The sequence below is a fragment of the Kogia breviceps genome, chromosome 9 (genome assembly GCF_026419965.1).
Source record: "Kogia breviceps isolate mKogBre1 chromosome 9, mKogBre1 haplotype 1, whole genome shotgun sequence".
Lineage (NCBI taxonomy): Eukaryota > Metazoa > Chordata > Mammalia > Artiodactyla > Physeteridae > Kogia > Kogia breviceps.
In genome coordinates, this window is record NC_081318.1 from 46,768,652 (window position 1) to 46,782,891 (window position 14,240).

The following is a 14,240-nucleotide window of genomic DNA, read 5'->3' on the forward strand; positions in this document are numbered from 1 at the left end:
GTACACAAGCGGTTTCCCAGTAGCAATGAGGGCCACTTTCCGGGTATATTCAGAGTCAGGAATGTGAGATTCACATCAAGGGCAATGGAATTGTCCTCTAGGGCTATGATCACCTTTAGCTTCTGGAGAAAAGAGCTTGCTTAAACTCAGTTCACCTGATGAGTTCAGTATCCACTTCCTGTGTTTATTCTTCTCAGTCTTGTAGCATTATCCTACCTCCTCTTGACTAATTCAATTTATGTGGGTGATAGCACGATTTGTCATAGAATAAGTGGAGGACTTTACAAATAAATACTTTTGGGGTCATTGGGAAACCTCAATGTGAAAGTCTTCATTTCTGGGTTTATTGGGAAGTTGTAAAGTTGCTCTGTTCAGTAGGATTTCTACTACCCACCCGTGGCTATTTAAATTTAAATAAATTAAAATTTGTAATAAAATTAAAAATTTAATCCCTTAATTACACTAACTACACGCCAATAGCCACTTGAGGCTGGTGGCCACCATATTACACAGTGGAGATGGAACATTTTCGTCATTGTAGAAAGTTCTAAACAGCACTGATCTAGAGAGCAGACAAGGATCCAGCTAAGTCATCTCTGAGGCTAGTCATTGTGTAGAATGGTAATCCAGGAAAAGTAATGGACAATTAGCTTTGGCTAGTTTGCTACAGGTTGTGGTACACAGTTTATGGGTTCATCTAACATTAAAAAAAAATGACATAAAAATTCTGCTCCCTTCTGGCATTCGCACTCATTCCCAAAATTCAGCAGAAAAGCCAGCGTCTCTGGGCCCACATGTCCCTGGGCTTCCTTTGCCTATGTATTCATCATGGTCAAGTGACTCAGATGACCTGCTGACCAAGCATATGTCCAAGCTGAAGAATAAGTGCTTGTCAAAAACTCCTAGGGGCAGGACAGGAACAAAGACACAGACATAGAGAATGGAATTGAGGACATGGGGAGGGGGAAGGGTAAGCTGGGATGAAGTGAGAGAGTGGCATGGACATATATACACTACCAAATGTAAAATAGATAGCTAGTAGGAAGCAGCTGCATAGCACAGGGAGATCAGCTCAGTGCTTTGTGACCACCTAGAGGGGAGGGACAGGGAGGGTGACAGGGAGACGCAAGAGGGAGGGGATATGGGGATGTATGTATACGTACAGCTGATTCACTTTGTTATAGAGCAGAAACTAACACACCATTGTAAAGCAATTATACTCCAATAAAGATGTTAAAAAATGCACGCATGTTGTTTATTTTCTATAGATACGTCTTGTAAATGCAAGACCAGTGGATTTTTACTATTTTTTTAAAAAGATTTATCTGTTATTTATTTAATTTATTTTTGGCTGTGTCGGGTCTTAGTTGCAACATGTGGGATCCTCATTGAGGCATGCAGGATCTTTTGTTGCGACGTGCAGGCTCCTCGTTGAGGTGCGTGGCCTTCTCTCTTGCTGTGGTGTGCGGGTTTTTCTCTTCTTTGGTTGCAGTGTGCAGGCTCCAGGGTGCGTGGGCTCTGTGGTTGTGGCACGCGGGCTCAGTTGCCCCACAGCATGTGGGATCTTAGTTCCCTGACCAGGGATCGAACCTGCGTCCCCCACGTCGCAAGGTGGACTCTTCACCACCGGACCACCAGGGAAGTCCCAGATTTTTACTGTTTTTAAGGATCAAGTAAAGTAAGGTTCTGCTCATAGGTCAGACACCAGCACTTTTGACATGGCCCAACAATGGGGGCAGAAGGGAAGTCCTATTACATATGAGAGTCATACAAACATAGGAAAACACGTTCTTTCCTTATCTTACCTTCTTCTGGGTCTGTTTCACTTTATTTGGCTCAGCCAGCAATTCTTCCCACCTCCAAATTCTAGGAATCCTCTATAAAGGCATTTTATCTTATAATTATTGTAGGTCTTCCTTACACATACAGAATCTTGGTTTATTCCTCTCTACCCCTCAAGTTTGAAGGTAATGTGGTTTTGTGAAAACGGGAAAGGTTAAAAGGAGGAAGAACTGGAGTCTCTTTATCTTCTTGCCTTTTCTTTCCCCCAAAAGGGCTAGGGGCTATTTTCCTGAGCTAGGAGGGAATTATTTTCAGAGTTATGGACCACTTACTTCTCTGTGTCCTGGGGAGGGACCTGTCATAAGCACTGCCAGGAAAGAACTCTGACAGCCCAGGGTGTGTGTACACAGACTACCCTGAAGTAGCCTGGATGTAGACGTAGCAATATGGTCCCTCACAAAGATGTTTCTAAACATAGAATGTTGCTGACTCTGTGACTTGATAACTGGTCCAGTAATGAGAGAGGGGAGTTGATTTTGATTGGCTTGCTCAACAGAAAATTTGAGACGTTGCTCTATTTGAGTGGTCAAAACCCAAAGAAAATACCTCGTATACTCACGTAGCCTCTACAAGTTGCAAAATATGTTCTCAAGAATCATTTCATTGATGCTCATGATACATCTGTGGGCTGGGGCAAAACATGAGGCTCAGAGTGGTAAAGTGATTTGCCCAAGGTCACACAGCTAGTAGGTGACGACGAGGCTGAGTTTTGAATCCCAGATGCTTTTCTGAGAATATTGCTTTACTTCTCATTTATATTTTAATGGAGAAGCAGACGGTTAAGGACAGTTCCTGATGCTCCAGTGGGATGGCTGATGAAGCTGGCTGCTGAGACAGGGAACCTTAGGAAGGGATCCAGTTTAGGGAAGATGATGAACTCAGCTTTGGATATCAGGTAGGCTGGGTCTGTGGGTCAGGAGCTCAAGGAGAGAACTGAGCTGGAATTATATATGTAGGTCACTGGTTCGTAAATGACAAGCGAAGCTCTGGGCATGGATGAGTTTTCCCAGAAAGAAAAGAGCATTAAATGAGGAAGGAAGGGCCAAGCAGTGAGGATGCTCGATGGCCAAGTAGAAGAGAACTAGCCAGCCCAGGAGCAGCTAGAGAGGCGGGAGGAAAGCCAAAAGGTGCTTGAGTGTATGTCAATGAGGTAGAGAAAGATATATATATATAAAAGAGGGGGTTATCTTTCAGTTTATTTCCAGACCCATTTCCCCATTACCACCCCCAAAACCATCATATGGCAGCCATGTATCTCTAGATCAGAGGCACTTCTGTAGTGCACTGTTACAAGGTATATTTATTTATTTTTGTATTGCTGTGACAGATGGCAGCGTGTGTGTTTTCTGTCTGGAACAATAACCTCCGTTTCCATTCTCCTGCGTCCTTGCACTTTTGGCTGTCACTGCAGTCTGTTGCGAACCTGAGATCCTTTATTCCCACAGAGTACTAAACAATATTTGGTGTCAGTGGTTCTGTGATTCTACTCCAGACACCTCACCTTCATTTGCCAGCTGGGGTCTCTTAACGAGCTTGCTGCACACAGTTCAACACTAGAAGTCTCTTAGTGGGTGAAATATGTTTGAAGAACTCACCGGTGGAATGTTCCGTGTTAGGCCTGCTTCCATTCTCTCTCTGGCATCTCTCTCTTTTCAGGATGGCTTTAGCTCCTCCAAGTTACTGTTTTGTGGCCTTCCCGCCACGTGCGAAGGACGGTCTGGTGGTATTTGGGAAAAATTCAGCTCGGCCCAGGGATGAAGTGCAAGAGATTGTGTATTTCTCGGCAGCTGATCATGAACCCGAGAGCAAGGCTGAGGTAAGTCACGTGTTACCGTCTCTCAGTTAACATGTATTCTCTTTCTCTGGCTTTGCCCAGCTCTTTGATGTCTTAACCTGGAAGCCTGCTCACAAGTCAGAACTGTCATGTGGGTTCTGTTGCTTCCTGTTTCCATTCAGGTTTATTCATAGCCTTAAAAACAGGGTCACATGGAGAATTCTACATTCGTTGCTATGGCCCATGCTTTATACTTAAGTAAAATATTTACACAATTCCAAAGTCTTGAAAGCTATGAAATAAGATATATTCATAGAAGTCTAGCTTCTACCTTTGTATCATTCACTCCATTTCCTTTTTCTTCTGTAGGTTATCATGTTTTGGAAGTTTGGGGGTTTATCCTTCCATTTAAAAAATTACATATTGGGCTTCCCTGGTGGCGCAGTGGTTGGGAGACCGCCTGCCGATGCAGGGGACACGGGTTCGTGCCCCGGTCCCGGAAGATCCCACATGCCGCGGAGCGGCTGGGCCCGTGAGCCATGGCCGCTGAGCCTGCGCGTCCGGAGCCTGTGCTCCGCAACGGGAGAGGCCACAACAGTGAGAGGCCCGCGTACCACAAAAAAAAAAAAAAAAAAAAAAAAAAAAAAAAAAAATTACATATTAATATATGGAATAAACTACACATGTACATACATATCCGTATGAATATTTATCCCAGTCCCTTTCCTCCCTTCTTAGATGAATGGTAGCACGCTACATACACTTTTTTCCACTTTGCTCTTTTCAACTAAAACTGTATCTTGCAGGTCACTCCATCTGGTCTCTAAAGAGATTCTTCATTCCTCGTTTACAGCTGTGTAGAGTTTCATGCTGTGGATGTAATCAGACTTTAATCAGTCCTATATTGCTGGACATTTGGGTTGTTTTCCAGTCTTTTGCTATTACAAATAGTGCTGAAGTGAATAATAACCTTGTGCATCTGTCACCGTATCTGGTCTTGGTTTATATATTTTTATCATGTTAAAAATTATCCACCAGTTCTTATTTTGAGTGCTTCAAGAACTGTTTAGTCAGTATTTCTTTAGAATACGTGCCTAGAAATGGGATTTCTGAGTCCCAGGGTGTGTAAGTATGTAATTTTGTTAGATATGGTCAAATTTCCTTTCATAGCTGGCATACCATTTTGCATTCCCACCAGCAATGTAAGACAGTGCCTGTTTGTTCATATTCCCAGAGTGTGTTGTCAGACTCTCATGATGGCTAGTTCATGTTAGTTTTACATTCTGCTCTTTTACTAAATTCTTTTATTGGTTGTGTCAGCTTTTATTATTGATTCTCTTGGGTTTTCCAGGTATGTTGTTATAAAACCTGCAAATAGAGATTGTTTGATTGTTCTTACATCTCTAATTATTTTCTTGTTTGTTTGGCTTATAGCTTGGATTCAGTATTATTAGTGAGGGAGATAATGGATATCTTTGCCTTTGTTCCTGACCTGAGGGGGACAGCTTCTAGTGCTTCCACATTAAGTAAGATGCTGGTTTGGGAACAGAGATTTATATAGTTTTGTCATGTTAAAAAGTATACATCAATTCATACTTTGATTGCTTTTAAATCCTCAAGAATAAGTGTTACATTTTGTTAGAGATCTTTCCAGTGATTATGGAGATAATCCCCTGATTTTTTTCTTCCTATTTAATGATAAGTTGAACCATCTTTGCATTCATGGAATAAACTTCTTGGTTATGGTATATTTAGTTGTATGTGTTTAAATGGTAATTGTTTGTTGAAGGATGAAGAATTTGGATGAAAAAAATGGGAGCTAGTAGATTAACAAACTCTTGCCCCTGACATAATCTGTATTCTTTGATGTTCTATGCTTTACAAAATAAACTGATTTTCTGGTGATTGTGCTAGGTTTTAAGTGGGTATTCATCAGTGTGTATTTCATTTTCTTATCTGAATCTTTATCTGTTTCTATCCTTTAAAAGCATTAAGCATCACCAGAGCAACAGCACTCTACAAGGAGCTGCTTATGCGAGGTGAATTTAACAGAGACACTGAGACGAACAGGCAGAGTGCATGAGTCTGTGGTCGAGGCAGTGGCAGACTGGCTCCCACAGGATATTCGCCAGAACCACTTGCCTCTCGTGTTGCACCACTAACTTGGTCCAAGCCCCTAGACTTCAGTGGGACCTCCCTTTCATACAGGCGGAAAAGAGTGCTAGGTTCTCTGGCGTTCATGCTAGCTTTTAAATGGGTATTCATTAATGTTTGAATGTCCATGTTGTTTGGATCTGAATGTTTCTTTCTGTTCCTGGAACAGAGTGGACTCGGTATGGATGAAGTTGGCTTGGTTTGCGTTGCTACTGACCTTCCCTGTCTGTCTTCCCTAAATGTTTCTTTTTCCCAGAGAGTCATGCAAACTGAAGCAACACTTTGATTTTCATGTGGGCAGATTTAATTTCCCAAAGATGGCTATACCAAATCCCATTCCACACGTACTTCTCACAGTGTGATAGACACGCCTCCATGGAGTGGAGGGTTTATGCCCCCCACCCCTGCCACGAATCTTGGTGAGGGCTTCCCATGGCATCATGCAGTGAAGCATGACGGAGGTGATGCTGTGTGACCTCCAGGGCTGGGTCATAAAAGGATTCAGCTTCCACTTGTCTCCCTCTTTTGGAACTCTAGCCCTAAGATCCTAGGCACCATGCTGGGGGGAACCCAAACTAGCCCACGTACAGAGACCATGGGGTGGGGCCCACATGGAGAGCCTACAGCTAGTGTCAGCTGCCAGATGTGTGAGTGAATGACCTTTCAGTGATTCCAGACCTCAGACTCTATGGAGTAGAGACACACCATCCCTTCTGTGCCCTGTCCAGATTCCTGACTCATCAAATTCACGAACATAATAAACGGTTGTTTTACACCACTAAATTTGGGGTCATTTTTTTAGTAGCCATAGTAATTACAATATTGCACAAAGCCTTTTATAAATATGGCTGAAATAAATATTTTAGAAGAAATTTGTTTTCTTTTTTGGGGAATAGGTTAAATAAGTCTGTATTTTACTCTCACGGTTACAGTCATTTTAGGAAATAGACTAGATTCCTTTTACTAGTTAACCTATGGTATATTAATGCTCAAATACACTATAGGTTACATTATGTCCCCTTGCATAAATAAGTGCAGCTTGATACATACCAGAGTTAGTCCCTAAGGCAGCCCTGACCTTTTTTCTGAGTTGCATATCTGTTCTGAGTTGCCTCTGCACGTTTCCACATCCATACCCTGCAGGTAAAATAACTCCACGGATCCAAAACCAAATTCACTTTCCCCATCTCATCTGTTCCTCTAACAGCGCTATTGTCTGCCGCATTGTCTAATCTAGAAACCAGACAGAAGCGTTGACCCCCGTTTTCCCACTCCTCTGTGGATGCACGGGGGTGGCTGTCACTGAGTCTTGTTGCTTCCTCTCCTGTGTCCCCATCTCCACTCCACGGCCCCCAGCTCATTCACACCCACCCCCATCTCCCTTCTGCTTTAATCTGCTTATTGGTGCCCAGGTCTCTTTCTCCCGAATTCTGTTCCCTGCAGGGTCACCGGCATTTTCTTTCCAGATCACAGCTTTGTCATTGCCTTGTTTAAAAATGTTTGGCTGTTGATAGGACGAGAGTCCGGGCTGATTTGTATGCCATTCACCACTCCTCCTGATTGGCACCCTGCTCACTTTTCTTTCTTTCCTTTTAAATTAATAGACAGTTTCAGAGCAGATGTAAGTTTCCAGAAAAATGAGTATAAGTACAGAGAGTTCTCACATAACCCCTCAACTCCCCGCGACCCCCTGCCTCCCAGTTTCCCCTATTATTAACATTTTGCCCTAATATGGTGCATTTGTTACAAGTGATGAGGCTGTATCGATACATTATTATTAACAAAGGCAATAGTTTACATTAAAGTTCACTCTTTGTGTTATATATTCTATGGGTTTTGACAATTGCTAATATCATGTATGTGTCATACAGAGTAGTTCCACTGCTCTAAACATCCTCCGTGTTCTACCTGGTCATCTCTCCCTTCCCCTAACCCCTGGCAACCGCTGATCTTTTCACTGTCTCCATAGTTTTCCCTTTTCTAGAAGGTTATATAGTTGGAATCATATAGTATGTAGCCTTTTCAGATTGGCTTCTTTCACTTACTAATATACATTTAAGATTCATTCATGTCTCTTCCAGGCTTGATAGAATGTTTCTTTTTAGCTCTGAATAATATTCCATTGTCTGGATGAACCATAATTTATTCTTCCATTCACCTATTGAAGGACATCTTGGTTGCATCTGAGTTTTGGCAATTTTGAATAAAGTTGCTGTAAAATTTGTGCGTAGGTTTTTGTATGGACATAAATTTTCCACTCATTTGGGTAAAGATACTTTTTAATGTTATTTTACATTTTGAATAGGTGATATATTGGTGTGGTTCAAAGATTTAATAACATTAAAAGGTTTACAGCAAGCAGTCTTAATCTCCCCTTATTCCTGTCTACCTTGATTCCCATCTTTTATTTATTTATTTGTTTGTTTATTTATTTATTTATTTATTTTTGGCTGCATTGGGTCTTTGTTGCTGTGCGTGGGCTTTCTCTAGTTGTGGTGAACAGGGGCTACTTGTGGTTGCAGTGTGCAGGCTTCTCACTGTGGTGGCTTCTCTTGTTGTGGAGCATGGGCTCTAGGCGTGTGGGCTTCAGTAGTTGTGACACGTGGGCTCAGTAGTTGTGGCTCGCAGGCTCTAGAATGTAGGCACAGTAGTTGTGGCGCGCAGGCTTAGTTGCTCCGTGGCATGTGAGATCTTCCCGGACCAGGGCTCAAACCCGTGTCCCCTGCATTGGCAGGCGGATTCTTAACCACTATGCCACCAGGGAAGCCCCTGATTCACATCTTATGTAATCCCTTCTATTATTTTCTTGCCCATTGTTTCAGTGTTTTGTGCAAACTACTGCAAATAAATATGGATATGTAGCCTTCCTTTCTTTTTTTATGAAAGTAGCACATGATATACACTATTCTGAGACTTGATTTTTTTTTTAATGTATAATTTCAAACTTATAAAAAGGTCTACAATTTGCTTTTTTTGTTTAGTAACATTTTCTAAAGAGTTTTCTGTTGCTGAACATAGAGATTATTATTATTTTTCTTACAGCTGATAGTAGTCTATTGTGGACATACTCCAAAATTTATTGAATCAGTCCTCTCTTGGTGGATACTTGGACTTTTGGCTGGTCTAGAAAGTACAGCCGTGAAGAACATTGTACATAAATCTTTCTGTACATGTGTAGGTACAGTAACTAGATACACTTCCAGATGTAGGATCACTGGGTCATAGGATAAATTTTTTGTAATAATTGATCTCCATAAGGGGTGTACAATTTCCTGCTTACTTTTTTATCCTCATACTTAGTTTTCCTCTCCTCACTTACATGGTAGGCCTCAGCTATATTGAGCTGCTTGTCATTTCTTGAACAAACAGCACTCTTGCATTTCTCTGTACTTTTGTTCTTTCTATCCCTTGCTGAGAATGTCCTTCCTCTCCCCTCTTGTCATCTACTTGGCAGACTCCTATGCATGCTTCAAGGCACCAGCACCAATATCCCCTCCTCCCTCTAACCTGCCACCCTTCTATGAACATGTAGCATTTTAAGTGTGTTCTATCATTATAAATCAATTGAAATTTACAATCACCTGAAACTAGGGGGATGAGTTCTGGCTCAGGAGGCAGGGTCCTGGGTTCTAGTCCTGCCTTCCCCATTTACTGCATCTTGGGCCTTTGAGCCTCTGAGACTCAGTTTCCTCATTTGCCAGAAGGAGATCGTAGCACCCTCTGTGTCTGCCTTCCTGGGTTCTTGTAAAGCATGTGTGAGCTAACATGTGAAAGCACTTTGTAAACTCCAAGGAGAACACTGTGCAGAGAGAGGTTTTTTTCTTCTTTTGAAAAAACAATCGACCAGTGTTGAGAGTTTCTGTAACTCCAGGTGTCAGTTCCCAAACTTCTATCTTTAGCACATGCTAAATCTGCTTTTCAAACTTACTCTTATCCCTTTAATTCCCCAACAGTTACACCTGTCTCCCTCCCCTGTTTTTGTCCCAAGTACAGAATGACGGGTTCTTTTCCATATTTGGGCCTATGAGCTATAATAACTATAATGTAACTTTCATAATAGTCCTCATTAGCATACAGAAAAAGTTTAACTTTGAAGAGTGAGAACTCCTCATAAAAACCCATCTATTCCTCAGCCATTTCATGACATTTTAAACATACATAGTCCTCAGTTTCCCTAGAAATCTCATACATGAGTGTTGCAGTCCCTGGAGTCCATTTTCTGAGAATAACCATGTACAAAAAGTCACTGTGGGACTTCCCTGGTGGTCCAGTGGTTAAGACTCCACGCTTCCACCGCACAGGACACGGGTTCAATCCCTGGTCAGGGAACTAAGATCCTGCATGCCGTCAGGTGCGGCCAAAAGAAAAAAATAAATAAATAAAATTGTGTTTTTTTTTTTTTTTTTTAATTTTTAAATGGAGGTTTCATTTAAAAAAAGAGTCACTGTGATTGCTCATCTGCCCACCTACCCACCCTTCCAGCTGGTCCATCCTACCAGGCGGTCTTCTCATCCAGTTCGTCCCCTTTCTTACCCTTCATCTTTCACTCAGTCTCTCCATCGGTCTGCTTGTCCATCTACCATCTACTCTATGTCCAGTTCACTTTGCTTGAGATGGAGGAATAAGAAATGGGGTCCTCCAGCACAGAGTTCCTCAGTTTCTAAAATTACACTGCACATTTTTTTGTTCAGCTGCACAGCTGGCAGATTGGAACATTTTATTTTGTGTTCTTTAGTCTTTCTTCTGTGGATTCTGGGTGTTTTTTTTGTTTGTTTGTTTGTTTTTGCGGTACGCGGGCCTCTCACTGCTGTGGCCTCTCCCGTCGCGGAGCACAGGCTCCGGACGCGCAGGCTCAGCGGCCATGGCTCACGGGCCCAGCCGCTTGGCGGCACGTGGGATCTTCCCGGACCGGGGCACGAACCCGCGTCCCCTGCATCGGCAGGCGGACTCTCAACCACTGCGCCACCAGGGAAGCCCGGATTCTGGGTTTTTAACAACTCCTCTTTTGGTTGCAGAGTAGGATGGATAAGTATGTATCAATTTGTGAAATCCCCTGTGTCCTCTCTGAGGATGCTATTAGCTGTGCATCACAGAACTCATCTCCCTTTACCTCAGGCCCTGCTTCTCCCTATGGGTAGGGGTGTTGAAGAATCAGATGAATAATTTTCTGGATTATGATGTTGTGTGTGTGCATGGGTGCATTTGTGTGTGTGTGGATGTGCATCTGTGCTCATGGATGGGTATAGGTCTATTCTTAAATGGTTAAACCTTCTATTTAAGAAAAAAATGGATCCAACATTAGAATATTTTCCTGGAAAAAACAATGGATTTCAACTATAGTTTACATGAGTCATACTTGGTGCCCAAAAGTGTAATTATACCACAGTTTACGGAGGCAGAATTCTTGATAGCCAAGTCAGGTTTGATACATAATGTTTTTTGAAAGATTCTCTTATTATTATATATTAAACCTCACCTCCATTTTTCTCTCCTTTAGAATTCATTGTTCCCTTTTCTTTGTAAGTTAGGTTTAATTTATTTTTATTTTCTACTGTATGAAGTTCATTGTGGGATTAGTATCCTCAGTGAGGTTATACAACTTTCACAATTGGGGTGGGTTTTTAGTAGATCATTTCCCTTTTCTTCCCCAATGAAAATATTTGCAAGAAGAGTAGAAAATTACCAATTAATGATAGCTGGTGGTGCTGTTAGTATCATTGTTTAGGTGGTGGCTGTATTTGTGGTGTGTGGAGTGTGTGTGTGTACATGGTGGGGCAGGGAGTGGGTCCTGAATGTTGATTCTGAAGATTATCTCCTGCAGCAGGAGAGCACAGGTCATTCTGGAATCAAAGAAATCTGACCAGAGCTCCATGGCCACTAAGTAGATTGTGTGCCTTTCTTCCTGTTTTCCTGTTTTCTTCTCTTCAGCCCCAGGAGCAGGAGTCCCCAGCCTTCTGTGGGGGTCAGAGCGTCTCCCTTGCTCCGTGGGAGGGTGGCTCGGCAGGGGGCTTCCTTCCATCACGTCCCCTTTCCCAGTCCTGTTTCTGACGCCAGACCTTTGCATGGTCCATCCTCAAAGATCTTACAGCTTCAGGGGAATAAAAAGCAGCTCTTCTAAAGTGTGGTCAACATCTTCTTTTGTCTTTGTTTAGACTCATATGAGCCTTAAGGGCACATTTTCAAAAACCAGTCAAGTAGCAGGCAGGACACTGGAATAAAAAAATTAAGAAACGAACAACCTCAGTGATAATTAGCAGTGCTGCTTTAGAGTCACAAATTTTCTAAAACTAAAACTATTTCCCTGAAGCATCCCATTTTCCCTACCTTTGTTTCCCACCCTAAGAAGTCTGGCTGACTCATCAACTCATTTCACAGTGGTTTTCGCTGGTGGTGCCAGGATTGTGTTCACCATCTGAGTACAGTAGGAAAGGCACAATGATTGCGTTTCATTAATTGAAGCGTCTATTGTGTGAGTGTCTCTATTCCCCTTTCATCGGGTGATATCCAGAAATAGTGTGTGCAGGAATGTGCAAGGGGTAGGCGACAGCATGACGCTGATTTTGCTTTTTCATTTGGGACACCATCACACAAAATAATAAAGGGTTTGCCCTGAAGAAGAATTGTCATTTGTTTTTGTCTCCGGGGGCCTTGTCAAGGTTTATCTTTCCATCCTCCAACCTGGCATGTGTCCCCAGGAGCCACCTGAGAGCGACAAGCTCAGTGCAGGTAATACGTTTAAAACCTCAGTGATTAGCAGGAGGCAGGGCTGACATTTAGAAGTGTGCCTCACCACGCCCCTGGGCATTCTCACGCTGCTGTGTGGCCTTGGCCCCCAGAAGTCACAGTAGCTGACAGATTTGTTTTATTAAAGGCTGGGTGGGTGTGGCCATGGGGCAGCAAGACGAACTGCTCCTCTTTTTCTGAAGCCCCCTTGAACAGCTTAATCACGGAAGTGAGGCCAGAACTATCCCTGTAAAGACTGATCTTCTGAGTGGTGAACGTTTTCTCTTTTCTTTTTTTCTCATAGAAACTTGGCTAGGACTTTTGATTTTAGAACTAAATTGTTTTTCCAGGCTGAAAGAAAATTTCAGGTACTTCTGGATTTTTTTTTTTTCCCTCCAGAGAAACTTTCCTGCTACCTCAAATCCCACTTGTTCTCTGCCTTGTTAATAATGTGGAAATTGTGACTGTCAGTGAATTTTACTTAAGAAAATGACTGCCTGCGGAGTTCGTGTTCTAGATGGCTGACTTTACAAAGTTTAACTCGTTACATCTTGTGTAAATGTTCCTTATTTGTGAGGTTTGCTCCCAAACTGGGATTTTTTTTTTTTTTTTTTTTTTGTGGTACGTGGGCCTCTCACTGTTGTGGCCTCTCCCTTTGCGGAGCACAGGCTCCGGACGCGCAGGCTCAGCGGCCATGGCTCACGGGCCCAGCCGCTCCGCGGCATGTGGGATCTTCCTGGACCGGGGCATGAACCTGTGTCCCCTGCATCAGCAGGCGGACTCTCAACCACTGTGCCACCAGGGAAGCCCCCAAACTGGGATTTTAAATAACTGATCTCTATGAGATAAGTGTGTCCATCCTCCCTACTCCCTCTCACACCTGGGTGTGATTAGACAGATTTCAAACCCAGTGGACCATGTGTGAATTGCAGCCACAGAAGGGCCCTTGTGAGGCCCAGGCTTCTGTGGTCCATGACAAAGATGCCCCGAGGGGCATGTGTTATAGGCTCACTAAGGCTGGGGTGCACACCTACGCACCTCCCGCTCCCCGACCCTGTGGCCTGTGAGGAGATCTGGGGCATCAGCTGTCAGCCTGGTGCTTGGGAGGTGCTGATTTAGCCCATCTGGCTAGTTGGGGATCTCCTTCCTTCATCATGATTCTAAGTTTGGCCTGAAAAGTGTCAGGTTGGCTGCATGTATTTTGGACTCCCACAGAGACCATATGGTCTTTTGGATTCAGTGTTCAACATTTTTATCTGTCAGTACTTATTGAGCTTTTGCAGTCCTGTGACTCAGTGCCATCGTAGCTCCCCTAAGTGGCAGGGTAGAGGACCTCCCTGAACCATGAACACATTTTTGACATCCCCCCCTTTCTCTTTTAAGGCTCTTACCTCTGTCTGGAATACCTCGATGTCTGGCCTACTTTTCAAGATCAACCTAAATGTCATTCACTTGATAAAACCTCTGCCCACTTGGTTGTGTTCCCTTTCCTTTGAACCTCTATATGCTCCCTCCGACCTTTGTTATTCATTAGTTCATTCATTTATCCATTCATTCATTCAAAAAAAGGTTTATTGATGCCTACTATATACCAGATTTGGGATATAGCATGAACTAAACAGCAAAGATCTCTTCCTCCTTCCCTTCTGTAATCTCTCAATAGAGCTTACATTCTAGCTGGTGGAGATAGCATACATGAACAGCACGTACAATACATAAAGTATTTTGGAAGGGTCAAAATGGCATG

General features: G+C 43.0%; 1 protein-coding gene across 1 annotated transcript in view; it reads left to right on the forward strand.

The window, feature by feature from the left end:
* The window catches only part of SCRN1 (secernin 1), a 59,281-nt gene that overhangs the window by 15,876 nt on the left and 29,165 nt on the right, over positions 1-14,240 (forward strand). Inside the window, exon 2 of the mRNA XM_059074357.2 lies at positions 3,499-3,658. Within this exon, the coding sequence (XP_058930340.1) occupies positions 3,500-3,658 (159 nt within the window). The 5' untranslated portion in view covers position 3,499. The remainder of the gene's footprint in view (positions 1-3,498; positions 3,659-14,240) is intronic.